Consider the following 17,895-nt stretch of genomic DNA (forward strand, 5'->3'; position numbering starts at 1 on the left):
AGGGGGCAGAGGAAGCTCATCAAAAAGGCCCAGCACAATGAATGTTAAAAAGCCCTCTCTAAGGATAAAGAGAAGCTACAATTTTTCATGAACCAAACAGGTCACATAAGAAGACTGGAAATTGGTAGGATGTTGGACTTTGCGACAGCCACACTAGAAGCTACTAGAACAGTGGAGTAATGCCCTCAAAATTCTGAGGGTAAAGTATTTCCAACCTAGAGTTTTATCAACCAGTTCAGATTTTTGCATTTGTTCTAACGTTGACTTTTAGGTTAGTGGATGAGACATTGTGCCTGTCAATGTTGTAGTCTTAAAATAATTCATTTGTAAAGTGCCATAAACTGCTTTCAATTTTTTTAAAAGAGCAAGAATAAAGATGCTAAATCGCATATATTTTTGTTTTTATTTTGTTAATTATTACAGTATCATAACTTTTTTTTATTGCTCTATCTCTTCTAAGCTCTTCCAGGATTAAGAATTGGGAAGTTTAAAGACACCTTTTCATTTAAACCCAAATATTATATTTCCTTTTTTTTTTTCCCTCCTATTTTCTTTTCTATTCAGACTGCTTCTTCCAAATCATGGATAAAATTTGATACATTGTAGGGTGGGGAGGGAAGATGGGGAATCTTTGTAAGTGATTGACCTGTAAGCTTTAGATTGCTAGATGAGTGAAACAACAGTTGGTAAGTGAAATTGGAAAGATTGCTCCTTAAAGGTTTTTGAAAAATGTTCATGTGTTACACAAATGTGGTCCTACTTATAACTTTTGAGAAGTTGAATACTGATATGTTTCAATAATACAGACTATTTTCATACCTTTTCCTTTTCATACCTGAGGCAAGTACCTGAATTATTCCAAGTATGGAGACAGTCAGTGTCATAGTGAAATAGGATGGATACATGGTTAAAAGAAACCAGAGTTTAATTGAGAGAGTTTATTTTCTTTCCCCTGAGTTCTGAGTGTTCTATCTGAAAGGAAATGAGAAGTGAGGACTTGGATGGATAATGATGCAGTTGTCACAAAAGGGCCTGGTGACCTCACAGCTACCAAACAGAATGTTTGCCCCATCACTTGAGCAATGTAAGGCAAATTCCTGACCAGTATTGCTGCAACTGCCAGTGAGAAAGGGGTTGGGTTCTGCCTTTCCTGTTTCCACATACCACTTTAACTAATTTTTCTCCTTTTCCTGTTTTGTCTTTAGATCTTATAATCAATGGATAAAGTGGGGAAAATGTGGAATAATTTCAAATACAGGTGTCAGAATCTCTTCAGTCATGAGGGAGGAAGCCGTACTGAAAATGTGGACGTGAACTCCAACAGATGTTTGTCTGTCAAAGAGAAAAACGTCAGTATAGGAGACTCAGCTCCTCAGCAACAAAGCAGTCCCTTAAGAGAAAGTGTTGTCTTACAGCTGGGATTAAGCCCTTCAAAGAATTCTTCAAGGAGAAACCCAAATTGTGCCACTGAAATTCCTCAGATTGTTGAAATAAGCATTGAAAAGGATAATGATTCGTGTGTCACCCCAGGAACAAGACTTGCAAGAAGAGATTCGTACTCTCGACATGCTCCGTGGGGTGGGAAGAAAAAACATTCCTGCTCTACAAAGACTCAAAGTTCGTTGGATACTGATAAAAAGTTTGGTAGAACTCGAAGTGGACTTCAAAGGAGAGAGAGGCGATACGGCGTAAGCTCTGTACATGATATGGACAGCGTTTCCAGCAGAACTGTAGGAAGTCGCTCTCTGAGACAAAGGTTGCAGGATACTGTGGGCTTGTGTTTTCCGATGAGAACTTACAGCAAGCAGTCAAAGCCTCTCTTTTCTAATAAAAGAAAAATACACCTTTCTGAATTAATGCTTGAGAAATGCCCTTTTCCTGCTGGGTCAGATTTAGCCCAGAAATGGCATTTGATTAAACAGCATACAGCCCCTGTGAGCCCACATTCAACATTTTTTGATACATTTGATCCATCCTTGGTTTCTACAGAAGATGAAGAAGATAGGCTTAGAGAGAGAAGGCGTCTTAGTATTGAAGAAGGGGTTGACCCCCCTCCCAATGCACAAATACATACATTTGAGGCCACTGCACAGGTTAATCCGTTATATAAACTGGGACCAAAGTTAGCTCCTGGAATGACTGAAATAAGTGGGGACAGTTCTGCAGTTCCACAGGCTAATTGTGACTCAGAAGAGGACACTACCACACTGTGTTTGCAGTCACGTAGGCAGAAGCAACGTCAGGTCTCTGGAGACAGCCATGCCCACGTTAGCAGACAGGGAGCTTGGAAAGTCCACACACAGATTGACTACATACACTGCCTCGTGCCCGATTTGCTTCAGATTACAGGTAATCCCTGTTACTGGGGAGTGATGGACCGTTATGAAGCAGAAGCCCTTCTTGAAGGGAAACCTGAAGGCACATTTTTGCTCAGGGACTCTGCGCAAGAGGACTACCTCTTCTCTGTGAGCTTCCGTCGCTACAACAGATCCCTGCATGCCCGCATTGAACAGTGGAATCACAACTTTAGTTTTGATGCTCACGACCCATGTGTATTTCACTCCTCCACTGTAACAGGACTTCTGGAACATTATAAAGATCCCAGTTCTTGCATGTTTTTTGAACCATTGCTTACTATTTCACTAAATAGGACTTTTCCTTTTAGCTTGCAATATATCTGCCGTGCAGTGATCTGCAGATGCACTACATACGATGGAATTGATGGCCTCCCTTTACCATCAATGTTACAGGATTTTTTAAAAGAATATCATTATAAACAAAAAGTTAGAGTTCGCTGGTTAGAACGAGAACCAGTCAAGGCAAAGTAAACTCTCCTGTCCTAGATCAGCTTTCATGTGCATCAGACAGTACGCCTATAGCAAGCACACATATCAGTGTTAGGTTCTTTTCAGTTCAGTATGTAAGCTTAGTGTTAGTATCTGTCAGATGCGATCTGATGTTACTTACTCAGAAAAATGTGGTGCCTATTGAGACAACAGAGGATAGAACTACAGGTGTTCAGTAAGGCTACAAAAACATATTACCAATTTAGCTGTTTGGTTTTTAATGGCTGTCATCATTGAGTGAGGCCATTCTGGGGCATTTGCTATGAAGACTTCTATTTCTTACTGAAGAACAAATTGTTAGTATTGGATGAGTATCTCAACGGTGTGACTAATGTTTGAAATTATTTTTTCTAAGAATTTTTCTATAATCTTCCAAAAGTAGTGATGTTTGTAGTTACTATAAATCAAGCTTTGAAAGTCCAAAAAATAAAGACTGCCTTCCTTTTAGAAAAAAATAAATGCAATTTTCTGGCCACAAGGGCATAGTGCAGTTCACTTAAGTGTTGATATAGTTTATAGTCGGTCTCCTTTCCTCTTCTGCAAACGATACTGTTAAGTAAACCAGTTTTTCTAAATATCAGTTCTTAAAACTTCAGACTTCTAAAGTTGGTAGGAGAATTTTATTTCAAGGCCTTAGGTATTAATTTTTTTTAATGAGTGCTTTAACTTAAAACACATTGGGAATAGCTGCTGCAATGTAGTCCTGTGTGTCATTTTTAAAGTTGATGTGTGCAGTCTAATTGTTGATTTATTAATGTTGGATCTTTTCCTATGCCCATGACAAGTTTCTGAACCATGAAGAAAATGAGACTACAAGATGTCCAAACAAGTCAGAAATAATAACTACAGTGTTTGTTGATGTTGATATTATTGTTAAACTGTAATAATTTGGATGGCAGTATTTATCGCTTTATTGTAAATGCTCATAGCTGAATTGCTTAAGTACAATTTATAGGATTTCAGTGCAGTTAATTTTTTTTTTCTGTTAGATATTTTAATAAACTAGTAATATGTTTTCAGAGAGCTTCTAATTACATGGGAAAATGCTATGGTATGCAATTAAGTGAAATTGCTCAAATATATCACTTAATATAGGATGATGTTAATTACATAGAAAGCATATATACACACAGATATAAACATTTCTGGTTAAAAACATCTATATTAATAACAATTTTCCCTGGGTCATGGAATTATGGGTGATTTAAGTTTTCTTTACACTTTTTCAAGGTTTTCTTTGTTGATGTTGTTTTATTTTATTTTTATTTTTATTTTACCTGAGGTTGCAATATCCTTTTAAGCAGGAAATTAAAAACTAAATGAAGGGAAGAATTTGAGTGATTATCTATCCTGACAAGTGATTCCAATGTATGCACCAAAGACCCTTGAAAGATCAAAGAGAAGACTGGGAACTCATGAACTTGAACTACTGTTTTTCAAACGTTCATAGATGCACTGAATTTCAACCTCACTGAATCTGTAGAACCTCTTTTTTCCACATCAATAGACACTAAAAGGAAAATAAAACCACTAGCATGGAGATCTTCAAAAACTTATTCCCCTATACTTAGTGCCAATAGGCCACTTTACTGGAATTTCTTCTGCTATGGTACCAGTACAGTAGTCCCTCTCTATATCGCGGTTCACTTATCACGGCCTCACTGTATTGCGGGATTTTTGAAAATATTATATTTAATTATTTATCGCGGATTTTTCACTATATCGCAGGATTTTGCAGTACTGTATATGTATGTTGTTAAAGTTACGTAGGTTTAAAAGTGTAGAATATGTTTAAGAACATAAGTAGTGTTTATAAAAGTGGGCAAAAGGTGAATAAGGGATTGGGAAAGGTTAATAAGGGACTGGGAACAGTTTATATGGGTGTGGGAAGGGTTTATAAAGCCTTAAAATATATATAAATACTAAAGTAAGTGTAAGGTTTCTACTTCACAGATTTTCACCTTTCGCGGGGGAGTCTAAAATGTAATACCCGCGATACGTGAGGGAATACTGTATATAGGAAGGGCTAAGCACAGTACTTGACATTCAGTTAATAAGTTCCATTACATGTTCCTGTTTCTCTGCTATGGCTTTTCATTATATTCTAAACCACCCTTTTTCTAAGCTACTATAAAACCTGTGTTTTGTGTGTTCTCACACTGTTCAGATCCCAGAATATAATTTAAGTTATAAAGGTAAATTAACAATCAAATACCAAAGTCAAACATGCTCTGTACCAGAATGGCTTTGTAAAAGCTATTTTAATTAAACAGTGAGGCCGTCTCCAAATTAAGATTGAGATTACTAGAGGTTTGAGCCCTGGTTAAGTATGGCATTACCAATTTGTGATTGACCTTGGGAAAATCAATTAATGTGTGCCAATGTTTCTACAACTGTTTTGTCATAATCCTCCCCCAAATTAAAGTCAACAAATAACTTAATTATTGTTACAAAGTAAACTGCAAAAAGTTGAGTTACTTATAATAAACTATTAGTTGTTGAAGGCAATTGAGTTTACCTCAAAGAATTAGTCTCTGCTTTTTGTCTGCCAAGTTCACTTTCAGTATCCATTGCCTTTCTTGCTAGTGATTTCATTTCTTTTCCACAGTGGTTATGGATTCCTTCATCAAAGTGGTATTTCACACTTGCTCCTCTACCCTTTGTTCCAAGTGAGCTTTCTCATTAAATGCTGTCTCTTGGGCAATCTTGAGTCTTTCTCTCACACTATCTCATTCTCTGATCATCCTTTGTAAATCAGTGAAGGCTACTCTACATCTCTTTCAGTCTCCACCCGCCAGAGGATGGCATGTGCTATTGGAGATTTAGGAGACTTACAGCTTTTCATAATTTCTCGCCGAAGTCGAGCAATTTCTTCCTGCGCCTGTTCATAAAGAAGAAAGGTCTTGTCTCTCTCAGATGTAAGAAACTTGACATTACCCTGAATTTCTGCCAAATGATGCTCATATTTTTCCAGCATGCACTTAAGTTCTTCACGATCTCTCGTCTTCAAAAGCTCTACATCACAGTTTGTACCCTGGGAAGATGGACATAGGCATCTTGGACTTTTAGATCTACTTCTGATCATCCTTCTCAAATTTTGAGCTTCACTCTGGTAGTAATCCCTGTCTGCTTCTAAAGTCTTCATGTCCATGGGTCATGCATGTAAGTTCTTTGGCTTCACCCTTTCCAATATTATTCTTAACATCCCCTTGTCTTTTTCGTACCAACCAATTATGCTTCTTAATCCCTGCACCATTTCCCCATTTCTCTCCCTCCCCCCTCCCAGCTGATAACCCTCCAAATGATCCCCATACCTATAATTCTGTTCCTATTCTGGTTTGCTTAGTTGGATTTTGTTTTTATTTTTTAGATTCAGTTGTTGATAGGTGTGTTTATTGTCATTTTAGTGTTCATAGTTTTGATCTTCTTTTTCTTAAGTAAGCCCCTTTGACATTTCATATAATAATGGCTTGGTGATGATGAGCTCCTTTAGCTTCACCTTGTCTGGGAAGCACTTCATCTGCCCTTCCATTCCAAATGATAGCTTTGCTGGATAGAGTAATCCTGGTTGCAGGTTGCCTTTCATCACATTGAATACTGCTTGCCAGTCTCTTCCTGCCTGCGAAGTGTCCTCTGAGAAATCAGCTGATAGTCCTATAGGCATCCTCCTGTAGGCAACTCTCCGCCTCTCTCTTGCTGCCCCCAGGACTCTATCTTTCACCTTTGGCATCTCAATCATGATGTGTCCTGGTGTGGTCCCCTCTGGGTCCAGCTCGCCCGGGACCCTCCGTGCTTCCTGGACCTGTATGTGCATCTCCTTCACAAAATTTGGGAAGTTTTCCTCATTTTTTTCAATTCTTTCTTCCTCATTCTGCACTGGTTGACTTTTTTTCTTTCTTATGTTCCAAATCATTGATTTGAACCCCGGTTTCTTTCCCTTCACCATTGGTTTTATGTGGATTTTCCTTTGTTTCACTCAGCATAGCCTTCACTTCTTGTCTTATGCATTTGCCGTACTCAAGCATATCTGTCAAGCCTGTGAGTATCTTTATCACCAGTGTTTTGAATTCTGCATCTGTTAGGTTCTCTATTTCCTTATCTGTTAGGTTGGTTATCTCCTCCTCGCTTAGCTCTCCCACTGGAACCTTGATCCATTTCCCCTTTTGAGCCATACTCTTCTGTCTCCTCATTCTGACAGGCTCCTGTGTTTGTTTGCTTCCGCGTCCCAGGTAGAGCTGTTGCTCCTTCTGGATGAGTATTTCTTCTTTATATCTTTGTTTGTTGGACTTCCATGCAGTTTGATTTTCTGGAACTTCTGGTTGTTCCTAGTTTTGAGATAGTTGTATTCCTTAGTTGTGGAGGGAGACGCAGCGTGTCTGTCTACACCTCCATCTTGGCCGGAAGTCCTCTAAATTGCAGATTTAAAAGGTACTGTACAACCATTATATCTGTAAATAACTTTGCTTAGCACCTTTTTGTCACTTAGAATAGTATGCAATACTACTTGAGTGAGCTATTTTGGAAGTGATACCGAGTTCTAGTGTTTGCTTCTTAGTATTGAACTGAATTTACAGTTCTGTCCTAGACATTTTGCACTAAAGTAGTCAAGTCCAGTCTTGTATCTTTCTGTTAATGTGCTCTGTACCACTGGTGAGTGCTCCTTAGTTTCCTTACCTGCTGCTACAGAAAGTTATTTTACATCCTGATGGCTATTGCCAAGGCTACAAAGAAGTAAAGCTATATTTGTATGCAACACTAACCCTTTGACTGCTATTGTATGTTTCTGCTTGCTGTGCCTTTTTATGGCTGCTTTTTTGTGCTAATAAAGTATGTTTGGTGTTCTCCTTGTATATCTGCTGTTTGATACATTTGCAACAATTTCTCTTGTAAATGGATTGGTTTGGGTTTTTTAAATAAAGCTGTACCTGACAATCTACTATTGTCAGTGCAGACCCACTGTACAGTCTAATATTGGCTTATTCTGAGTAAGCTAACTCTAAATTAATGCTATACATCTTTCCAATCATAATCACATATACTGTAGAACAGTATAGTTACTGCAAATTACTGTACAGTTTGAATTATAACAGAAAATAAACAGAGAAATATTGACTAAACTGATTGATTTCTCTGCTTATAAGTGAAAAATTGAAACCATCAATGACATGTCATATAAATGAGTGTCTATAACTTCCTACTGCACCAGAAACAGGTTAAATGAAGTCTTGTATATCAGCTCCATTTATTGGTTTGGGAACCATTTTAATTAGTAAATGCCCAAAATGTAGAACTTGAACCAAAGATGTATCCATTTTAAAGCAAAATGGGGATTGAAGGGACTCATAATTCCTGTTATTTCTAATAGAAGTCCCTGAAGAACATATACCAAAGTGTTTGAGAACTTCATCCAAACCTACTTTAAGGCATTATGTGCAATTAAGTTGTTATGACATGATTATATTGCATAATTGTTGGGTTTGTTTTCTTGAGCTTATAATGTACCTGGAAAATAAACCTTGAAAATAAAAAGTTCATACTGCTTTTTGGAGACGGACTATATATATATGCAAGCAAGATCTTGATTTAAAGGGGTAACTTGAAACTCCAAGAAGGCACTTGATGTTTTTATATACTTATAGCAAATTGATGTTCTAACTGTAGTTTTATAGAAAGTATTAATTCTTTTGTGTATTTCAGAACTTTCATATGTTAAGTGGAAATTGTTTTAAATGTGTACATATTTGAGTTTATGTAAGCATGTATACAGTGTGCTAAAAGTCACTTATGTTTCAGTTTGTGTGTAATATTAATATGCAACTTCTGGTTTTAAGTTTTTTCCTTAAAAAATTAGTGGCTTACATTTTTGAAAAGAAAAATCACCAGCATGAAATTGCACTTGAGTCTTTAGTCACTGTGTCTTTTCCTGAATCCCGTGGTAATCTGTCAACTAAATTTATGTTTTCATAGTCTTTTGGAAGTGCATTTTAATACAAACCAGAAAATTCTTTATAAGTTTGGACACATCTTCATAGTGAAATAATTAACCCAAAGACAGATTGCTCTGATTCATATAAGAGTCATTCTCATTTTTTCTCACTCATTCACTTATTCATTCTCTCTATATGCATATGTGTACACAGATATATATACATTTATGATAATATCACCCCCTGATTTAAAATCATTTAGAAGCCTTATTCAATGTATATTACCCTTGTACCATTCAAATTTGATTATCTGCATCTAAAGTTTAGTCTTGCTACTATTAAGTCTTGTTTGTAATACAGTCACCTTACAAAGAGAATGCATTCATCAGTATTTTCTGACTAAATACAGTAAAATATTTGAAGAAGAAACAGCTTGATTTAAATACAGTTATTAAGAGCCATAGTTAAATTAAGACAAATTTATCCCGAGTACAATAATTATAACCCACAACTGATCTGTTTTCTTAAGGTCTATTAAAAGGTTTATATAAGATTTATAATGGGTTGAGCCATAAAAATTGATACTTCTGAGCTTCATTTTGACAAAATTCAAACTTCATGAACTTTTTATTTGATTTTTGATCTGGTTGCTGTTCATTTTTATCCCAAGCTTCATTTACTCCCTGGCCCTAAACAGTTGTTTGGTAAATTTTATTGAGATTGGTCTTAGATCACTTATTTTGATAGCAAAGACGACTATGAAATTGCTTTTTGGTGGAGGGAACAAGGCTATGAGTTAGGACTCTCCTAGGAAAAATGTAGAGACTATGTTAACAGCATATTTACACCAGTGTGTTCATTTGTTCTGTACCCCAACACGTACAGTTTTACTAGATAAAATTAGATTACAAAATACACAAAGAGCTGACTTAAAGGTGAGAAGAATTTCCCAAGGGAACGGTACTGCTTGGATGCATAAAAACTACACATCAATGCGGCTCAGGTTTTGTTTCATATGTTTTGCAGCAGCTGATACAGAACATAGACTTTCTCAGTGGTATGGTCTAAGGAGGTTTGGGGTAGGATTTTTGTGTGAGGTGGTTATTTTGGGGGGTACGTGGAGGAGTTGCTTGCCATTGCAAAGTATAGATCACTTGGAACAATTGTTTTGGTGCCCCAGATGCTTGATTGAATAGACTTCATCCATTCATTCAACAAATACTCATTGAAGACCCACGTGCCAGTCACCATTTTAGGTGGTGAGTCTACATTGGTCTGTAAGACAAAGTTATAGGGTCACTGGAGAATAGTGAGCTTGAATGGTGAGAAGAGAATGACCAAGATCAAAGAACATTTTAATGAAAGGGACAATAAAACAAAGTCTCAATGCAAGAATGAGTTTATATGCTGAGAAAGAAAATGCCACTGAGTCTGGAATCCAGTGAGAGGGCAGGAGGTGGGGTGGGAATGGTAAGGTTCTAAGGTTGTAGAGGATGGCAAAGGCCTGACCACTGGGGACTGAATCCATAGTAAGGAATTTTCTGAATATGTTGGTAAACCATTGGAGGGTTTATATAGCAAAGTGACATGGTCTACTTTTTATTCCTCTCATGGAGGAGAAGCTATAGTGGGACAAAATTAGGGAGACTTTGTTTTCTAAACATATCTTTATTTTAACATTTAAAAGAATCATCCTGACAGTCTTACCAGGTGTGGCTACCGAGTAAGTTACACACCATCAGGTACTTGGAAAGTTATTGCCCAGCTCTTGAACTGATCAAGTGCACGCAAAGGGACCACTTAGCCCACAATCGACTCCGAGTTCACCTTCCACAAAGATACCTTGCTCAAAACAGGCTGTGGGGCAGCTACACTTGAACCTTGCCCCAGATTATGAAACCAGTGAAGACTGCACAATTCCATGGCTACTTTCCCTTCAGAGTGTCATATTTATTGAAGTGGAACTCAGTGAAAAGGTGGGAGCTTGGGCTGGGGTGGTAGTCATAGGGAGAAGTCAATCAGGATGTCTTTCTGGTGGTAAAGCTAAAAGGATTTGGTGGTAGATTAGATATGAAGAAGAAATCGAAGCCACTAATTTTTTGACTGGAGCGAGATGGTTATGCCATTAGCTAAGATTTCAGAAAACCAGTGGAGGAGCAAATTGGAAGATGTCAATATGAATCCTATTTTGGATATGTTGAGTTTTGAGATTTCTACTACCACGACAGAGACATTGATTAGGCAATTGGATGTATGAATATAAAGTTAAGGGGAAAAGTAAATATAGGGAGTCACTATATGGATAGAATTTAAAACCACAGGATAGGATGGCAACAGCTAAGGATTTTGCATAAAAAAAAGCATTTTGTGGGGGCAGATTATGACATTTGTCAATTCAGATTCTGCATCAGGTTTTTTTGTTGTTTTTAAGCCAACTACTTAATGGGAGACTTGCCTTTCAAATAGTTTTAAAATACTGGAATCATAAATCTTGCACTCAATTTTAAAACTTTTCATGTCAAATTTCATCATGCCTTTCATGTCATTTACTTATGCATTTTTGGTACAAGTTTTTATATGAGAAATGCAAGTTCGTTATGAAATATTTAGAAAGCACTAAAAATGATAAAGAATCAGAACAACAAAAATCTAGTCCATACTATCACTTTCTCTACCATCATCAACCCTGGCTCCACCTCCCAATTCCCATCTCCCATTTTATAACCTTCCAGCAGTGACCGCTATTAGCATTTATTCCACTATTTCCCCGTGCATTTTAGCATGTAATAACATACAGAGATGGGAGAGTCCTAGGCCTCAAATCACTTTTAGAGAGTATACTCAGATTCACCTCCAATTCTGCTGTTCCCCTGATTCAGTGTGGACCTTGGTTCCTTAGGTCACTTCAGACTTTGAGGCAGTGTATAGAATAACAGATTGCAAAGGCCCGGTCACTGATGGTTTCTTGAAATAAAACTTCAGTAGAAAATGAGAACCTTTGCCTCACAGAATTTATGAACTCGTAAGAACACTGGCAAATATACTAAAGTATAATGATGCAAATATATGGAAATAGACCAAGCAAAAAAACAAGCAAAAACTGGTTGCCTGCTTGATAAGGAAAAACAAACAACTGAAGTGGAGGCAGGGTGATTTGGTGTCTTGGACTGGTTTCATTACAAGAATGTCTAAAAATTTGACTTAGCAGAAGATGGTGGGAAAATACAGTGGTAAGTAGCAGCTGAAGAAGGGCAGGATTTCCATTGCTTGCAACATTTGAACACAAGACTGGAGAGTCTGGACTCATCTAGATTCTTAAGCAAGCTAGAATTAGAAATTATGACAAAAGCTGCAAAATGGATTGTAACCAGCAGAGATGGAGGCAGGAAGCCCTGTGAAATTTGCCTAGATCAGATTGACAGCATTGGAATTAAACTGAAAAGTTGATCTGAGAGAAGTTGCAAAAGAAAAAAAAAATAGCACAATTTAGGGGAAGGAAAAACAAGCAATTTGCTTGCCCATGAGATTTTTCATTAAACATTCATAGTTTATTAAAATTAAGCAAATCATGAGAAACCCAAACTAATCTCCCATTCAATATGAATATATATCTTGTTTTTAATGCAAAAGAAAACTAATGTGTGATCAAATAAGGAAAACATCACTTCTAACTATACTTACATAGAGAAAATAGGAATATTAGGTAAAACTTAAATGTCAAAAAATTTACTTGACAAAAATGCTGAGAAAGGTGGCAAAATGAGATTTAAAAGGGAGTTATTGTATTTTATCCCCCCAAACCTGTTGTGATTGATGTACAGTAAGTTGTCACAAGGAAACCAATTTGACCACAGGCTAATTAATATAAGAATTAAGGTCCTATGGCATCTTATCAACATTATAAGAAAGTATTATTTAAGGAACTGCTGTAGTTCTCATTTCTTAAATTTAGTAAGTGAAAACTGCACTGAATTTTTATTTAGCAGCCAATATTACATTTGGAAATGTATAGTATTACTGCCTGATAATTCTTTCTCTAGGCATTTACTAAGCATCCTTTCTAAAATGAAACCTGAAATTTTAGTGTATTTTTTTAACTATATATTTACCACAACACTAAAATTATTTAATCTTTTCTGAGCTGTCTTAAAATACATACAATCATGCATTTATTTCTACTTCTTCTATTTTTTAGGATGAATTATAGTACTTTTCTAAAACCCTTTAAGATATAATTAAAATTGAACTGGAATAACTTGAAGCTCTGTCACCTACTTTTATGAATATTTTTAGGTGCCCTTGGGTGCAATTGAGATAGATTGAATTTTAATATCATTACAAGAATAGAGAAATATTTTGGTGTAGTAGTTTCAACACTGAGAATGATATAAATTTGTAAATTTTATCTTTAAAATGTTAACTTAGCAATTTCTTTCCTAATGATAATAGAATGTCAAAAATTTGACTATGCTGAATTTCTCATTCTTCAAACAGATAAATCTAAGAGGCAGTGTAGTTTATTGGTGACATGAAGAAAATATATGTAAGGACCCACATTTGATCTATAAACAATTCTGCCAGAGGCTGGGTGACGTACCTAAAATAATGGCTCCTTGGCCCAGCAAACAAACCATGTATATCCTGATGTAGGAGGTGGATTATTATGTAGCATGGAAAATTTACCTGAGCTGCCTGTGTCCGATCCTCTCCTTGTCTTTGATACCTGACTTAGAGGGGTTAAGCAAGTTGTCCAAGGTCACAGAAAAAAGTGAATATCAGAGGTAGAATTCAAACACACATCTGACAAAATTAGGATCCAGTAAGTGTAGTGGCTAAGAGCCAGAACCTAAGCTCTTACCCACTACACTTACTGGATCCTAATTTTGTCAGCCAAATTAGTATTTCTTTTGACACTTTTTCCTTTTTTAACTCCAGATGACAATAGGTTGTAAACAACCAATAAAAATAGATACCGAATGATGGATGAACGTGTTGGAAAGAACAGGCCACTAGAGTCTCCTTGGTCCATATTCTCCAGTCATCTGGGGAGTGAGTGCCTCTGCCTATTTCTTCAACTTGACCTGGCGCTGCTCCCCCGTGCTCACTGCTCTCCTCTCATGGTGGTCTTTCAGTGGTTTCAACACTTCAGTATCTTTCCCACCTCAGGGCTCCTGCACATGTTGCGCCCTCTCGAAAGTCTCATCTTCCCACTGTTTCCCACAGCAAGATGGACTCTTCTCAGTCTTTAGAGCTAGGCTTAAATGTCACCTCAAAGCAACCTGATTGTGCCATTTAAAGGAGATTTCCCCTCTATCTTTGCCTCCTGCCTTTTCTTCATACTTTTTTATTACAAAAACTTGCAAATATTTGGGTTTTTGGTTCTGACTCTCTTAAGAGCTCTGAGAACAGAGATCGTGTCTATCTTGTTTGCTATTTTAGCCTTGGTGCCTAGTAAGGTGCTTATCACAGAGTAGATGCTTAGTATTTGTTACAAATGAATGAATTAATCCACTTGTATTTATTTCTCCATTTTACTGACAAAAATATAACAACCTTATTGCACACCCTTCTACAAACTAGATTGCCCATCATGGCTCCTGAAGATGACCACTTTCTTTACTAAATTCTCACAAGCCCTCCCTTTAGTGATCCATCCAGAATGTTGCCCAAGATGATGCCAAGTTCACTGGTCTGCAGTTTGTGGAACCACCCGCCTTCCCTTTTTTGAGATGGGACTCAACACCTCTGATGACTCAGCCTCAGAGACCTTCACTGGAGACTTTGTTCTCTGGAAAACACTCATCTAGGCCAGGACATTTGAATATAGCAGCTATCTTTTTTCTAAAATCTTTCCACCCATTTGGACCACTGATTCCTTCTTGCCAGCATTGTTCTGCCTTTTTTAGAAAAGGTAGAGATGTAATAGGAATTGGGTAGCTGGGTTTTCCCATCATCCATTAACATCATACCATTGCCTCTTGGGTTCCGACCTAGTGTGCAGCGACCTGGCTAAACGCACCGAAAGGGTCAGAATCATCCGCAACTACGGGACACACTATGGCGCCTCCCTCAGGATGGTGGTGAAGAAAACGGAGGTCAGCTCGCACACCGAGTACACTTGCTCCTTCTGTGGCAAAACTAACATGAAGAGGCAAGCTGTGTGGATCCTGCAAGAAGACAGTCGCTGGTGGTGCCCGGACCTCCCACACCACTTCCACTGTCCCAGTCCAGCTGCCATCAGTAGACTGAAGGAACTGAAAGACCAGTAGGAGCTCCACAATTTGAAACATTGCTAGCCTATAATAAATGGGTTAATTTATGTAACAACAACAACAAAAAAAATTATACCATTGACTGTTTCTTTACCCATCATCTGCTTATCTCAAACATAACAAACTGTGTGTGTTTAAATCAAAATACTTTTTTTGGTAGTAAGATCAGATATCTTTGTCAATGCACTTAGATCAGCATCTGCAAACATGCCACAGCTGTGTGGCAGAAACAGGTTACTAAAATAGTTCCTCTTGAAAAATTTACACTTTAAATGAAATACACTGTTGTACATGCTAAAAGTACACCTAGATATAGGTTTCTTCCACTATCCAAAAGGACAGGGTTCCTGCGGAACCTTTCGTAAGCAAAAATGGGAAAAAGCAAAGCAGCAGTTACCTTAACACATGTCTTACTGACGGATACACAAAATAAAAGGAGATAAAGCACAGATGCTCACAGACACAGTTCAAAGCTATGGCAGCTTGATGCTGAGGTGCTGAATGTAGTTCCCGGGGAAGGAGCATGGGGGTACCCCTCTCCCTGCTCTGGGTGTGCGCTGCCTGTATAATGGCTCACTGCAAAATAAACGCTGAATGCTCTTTACACTTTTTGTCTTTTATGTAAAAGTGAAAATCTTCTTTGGATTTATTTCAGTGAGCAAAAACAAGTACTATTGTGGGTCTTTCATAAAAGCAGAGTGACATAATGTGGACTTTGAAAATACCGGTATTTAAAAGAACACAGAGTTAGCTATTTTATTAAAAGCAGAAAATTGGAAATATGCCATATCAGAGACTTTTGAAAGTTGTTTCAGAATAGGTTTCCTACAAAAAATATATATTGTGTGTTCTCCCTGAATACCTAGAATGCAGGGCCCTGAGGATGATAAAATCAAATGAACACATCTCTACTCCCCCACCCCTTCATTTGTTTTCCCAATCCTGATTTTATACTTAGTGTTCAAATCATCTTTCTTCTTTATATGTTGATATTTTTTTAAGCCTGAATTTTTTTCCAAGTTTTTTGGGTAGCTTTAAGTGAATTCCAATACAAAGAAGATATATGGGTGGACAAACAGACGAATAGAGAGAGAGATATAGAAGTAATTGCTTTTATACCAACACCTTATGCTATTCAGAATGTTTTGTAAAGCCATGAAAGAATGCTGCTTTGGCAATAGAGAAATATTCAATGCATGGCATCGTGTTTTCAAATGTATTGAGATTACAGTCTCAGTTCACTGAACCGAACCTCTCGTGGGCAGGTGTAGGATTACTATTTCTTCAGTCCTTATTAAATGAGGGAAGAGACCCAAGGGAACTCATGATCATGTTGGAATGGATGAAATGGAAACTGTGTTCCTCTGGTAATATGAGCACAAAGCTATCCACCCAGGTAGCTTTAAAAAAAAAAACAGGGACATAACTAATATGGTGGCCTCCCTGAGGTGAACGAATAATACCCAGAATGAATGAATGCCATAGGAAACACTACGGCAGCAGTCTCATGGTATTGGAGGTAACTATATCATGAAACGATGACATACAGAGCCTAAGTTATATGGTACTAAAAGTCATTTTTTTAGTGGAAAGGGATAATCTTAAAGAAACATTGTATAAGATGTTATGAGATTTTAGGGAGTTGGGATGCTAAGGGGAGTAGCAAACTGGGGTTCAGGTTAGAAGACTTGGCCACCATTCATGTCGTTTTGGTCAAATCAGAGTTATCTCTTGGCCTGTGTTTCTTTTTGTCAAAAAGAGAACATCTGCCTGTCTCGCAGGATCATATTCTGAAAATCATCTCAGATAAGAAATGGCAGATAGAGCACCAATCATTTTCAGAACTCTGTGGCATTTGGAAAAATGAACATTTTGTAATTTGTGTATAGGAGTTAATATAAAACAGATTCACTTAAAACATTTTTAAGCTAAGAAAGTTATTTACGAAACATTTTTCTTCTGATAAACTCAAATTTCATAGCTGTGTAGTATTGTTAGACAGCCTGGGTTGTGCCTCAGTTCAGCTACCTGTTAACCAGTAAGTTTCTTACCTCTTCTCATCTACCTCATCTGCCTACCTCACTGTGGTGTGCAAATGCAATATTGAATAATCCTTGAGAAGTGCATAGCACAGTGCCTGGCACATAGTAGGTGTTCAATACAGGTTGTTATTGTTTCCTTTGTCCTTACATCCATCACACGTATTATTCCATTAGTAGAAATACACAACTGAAATCTAGCACTGCTGATCACAATTGGTCTTTGTTCTGCTGAAGGCTTGACTAAAATGTAGTATATTCAGCCATATATATTGTTGGTTTAATGTGGAGTTTTATTGAAGGACATAGTCAAAAGTTGAAACATTATCTCTAAATATTCATGATGAATAGATCTATAAAACTTTTTGCTCAGAAAATTACTTGGAAGCCAGATAAAGCCAACCATAACTCTATCCAAATTTTTATTTCAATGCTTATAAAATGTTTTAGTTTTTCTATAAAGTGGAAGAATTTATCTCTGGAATCAAAAGAAGTATAGTTATTATAATTTAGTTCATGGTTTTATATCCTGGTATAAATGTGGCAATCTACATAGGAAAGTTTTATTGAAGTTTAGTTATTTTCTCTAAATGCACCCTTCTGTTTTATAACCTTGGCTATGACCATAGGACTGGTGCCCGTGCGTGCGCACACACACACACACACACATGCACATACACTAACACACACACACAGCATAGGGCATGGCTACAGTAAGCTGTAAGCCTTGTTTGTAGCCATCTTGTACCACCAATACAAATTATTGCAACTGTGTCACCCTCTGAGAAATCCACATTGTTATCAACTACTG

The 17,895-nt window shown here is 37.2% G+C and overlaps 1 protein-coding gene across 6 annotated transcripts in view; it reads left to right on the top strand.

The window, feature by feature from the left end:
- SOCS5 (suppressor of cytokine signaling 5) overlaps window positions 1–17,895 on the top strand; it is an 89,924-nt gene that overhangs the window by 53,985 nt on the left and 18,044 nt on the right. For 5 of the 6 annotated variants that reach the window (XM_090281250.1, XM_090281249.1, XM_090281251.1 and 2 more), the window contains one exon: window positions 1,206–6,310. The exons of the other annotated variant lie outside the window; for it this stretch is intronic. In XM_090281250.1, coding sequence (XP_090137376.1) covers window positions 1,218–2,828 — 1,611 coding nt within the window. In that variant the 5' untranslated portion in view covers window positions 1,206–1,217 and the 3' untranslated portion in view covers window positions 2,829–6,310. Of the gene's footprint in view, window positions 1–1,205; window positions 6,311–17,895 lie in introns of those variants that run through there. 6 annotated transcript variants of the gene reach the window in all.

The sequence above is a fragment of the Furipterus horrens genome, unplaced genomic scaffold (genome assembly GCF_987537825.1).
Source record: "Furipterus horrens unplaced genomic scaffold, mFurHor1.1.pri manual_scaffold_6, whole genome shotgun sequence".
NCBI classification, from domain to species: Eukaryota; Metazoa; Chordata; class Mammalia; order Chiroptera; family Furipteridae; genus Furipterus; species Furipterus horrens.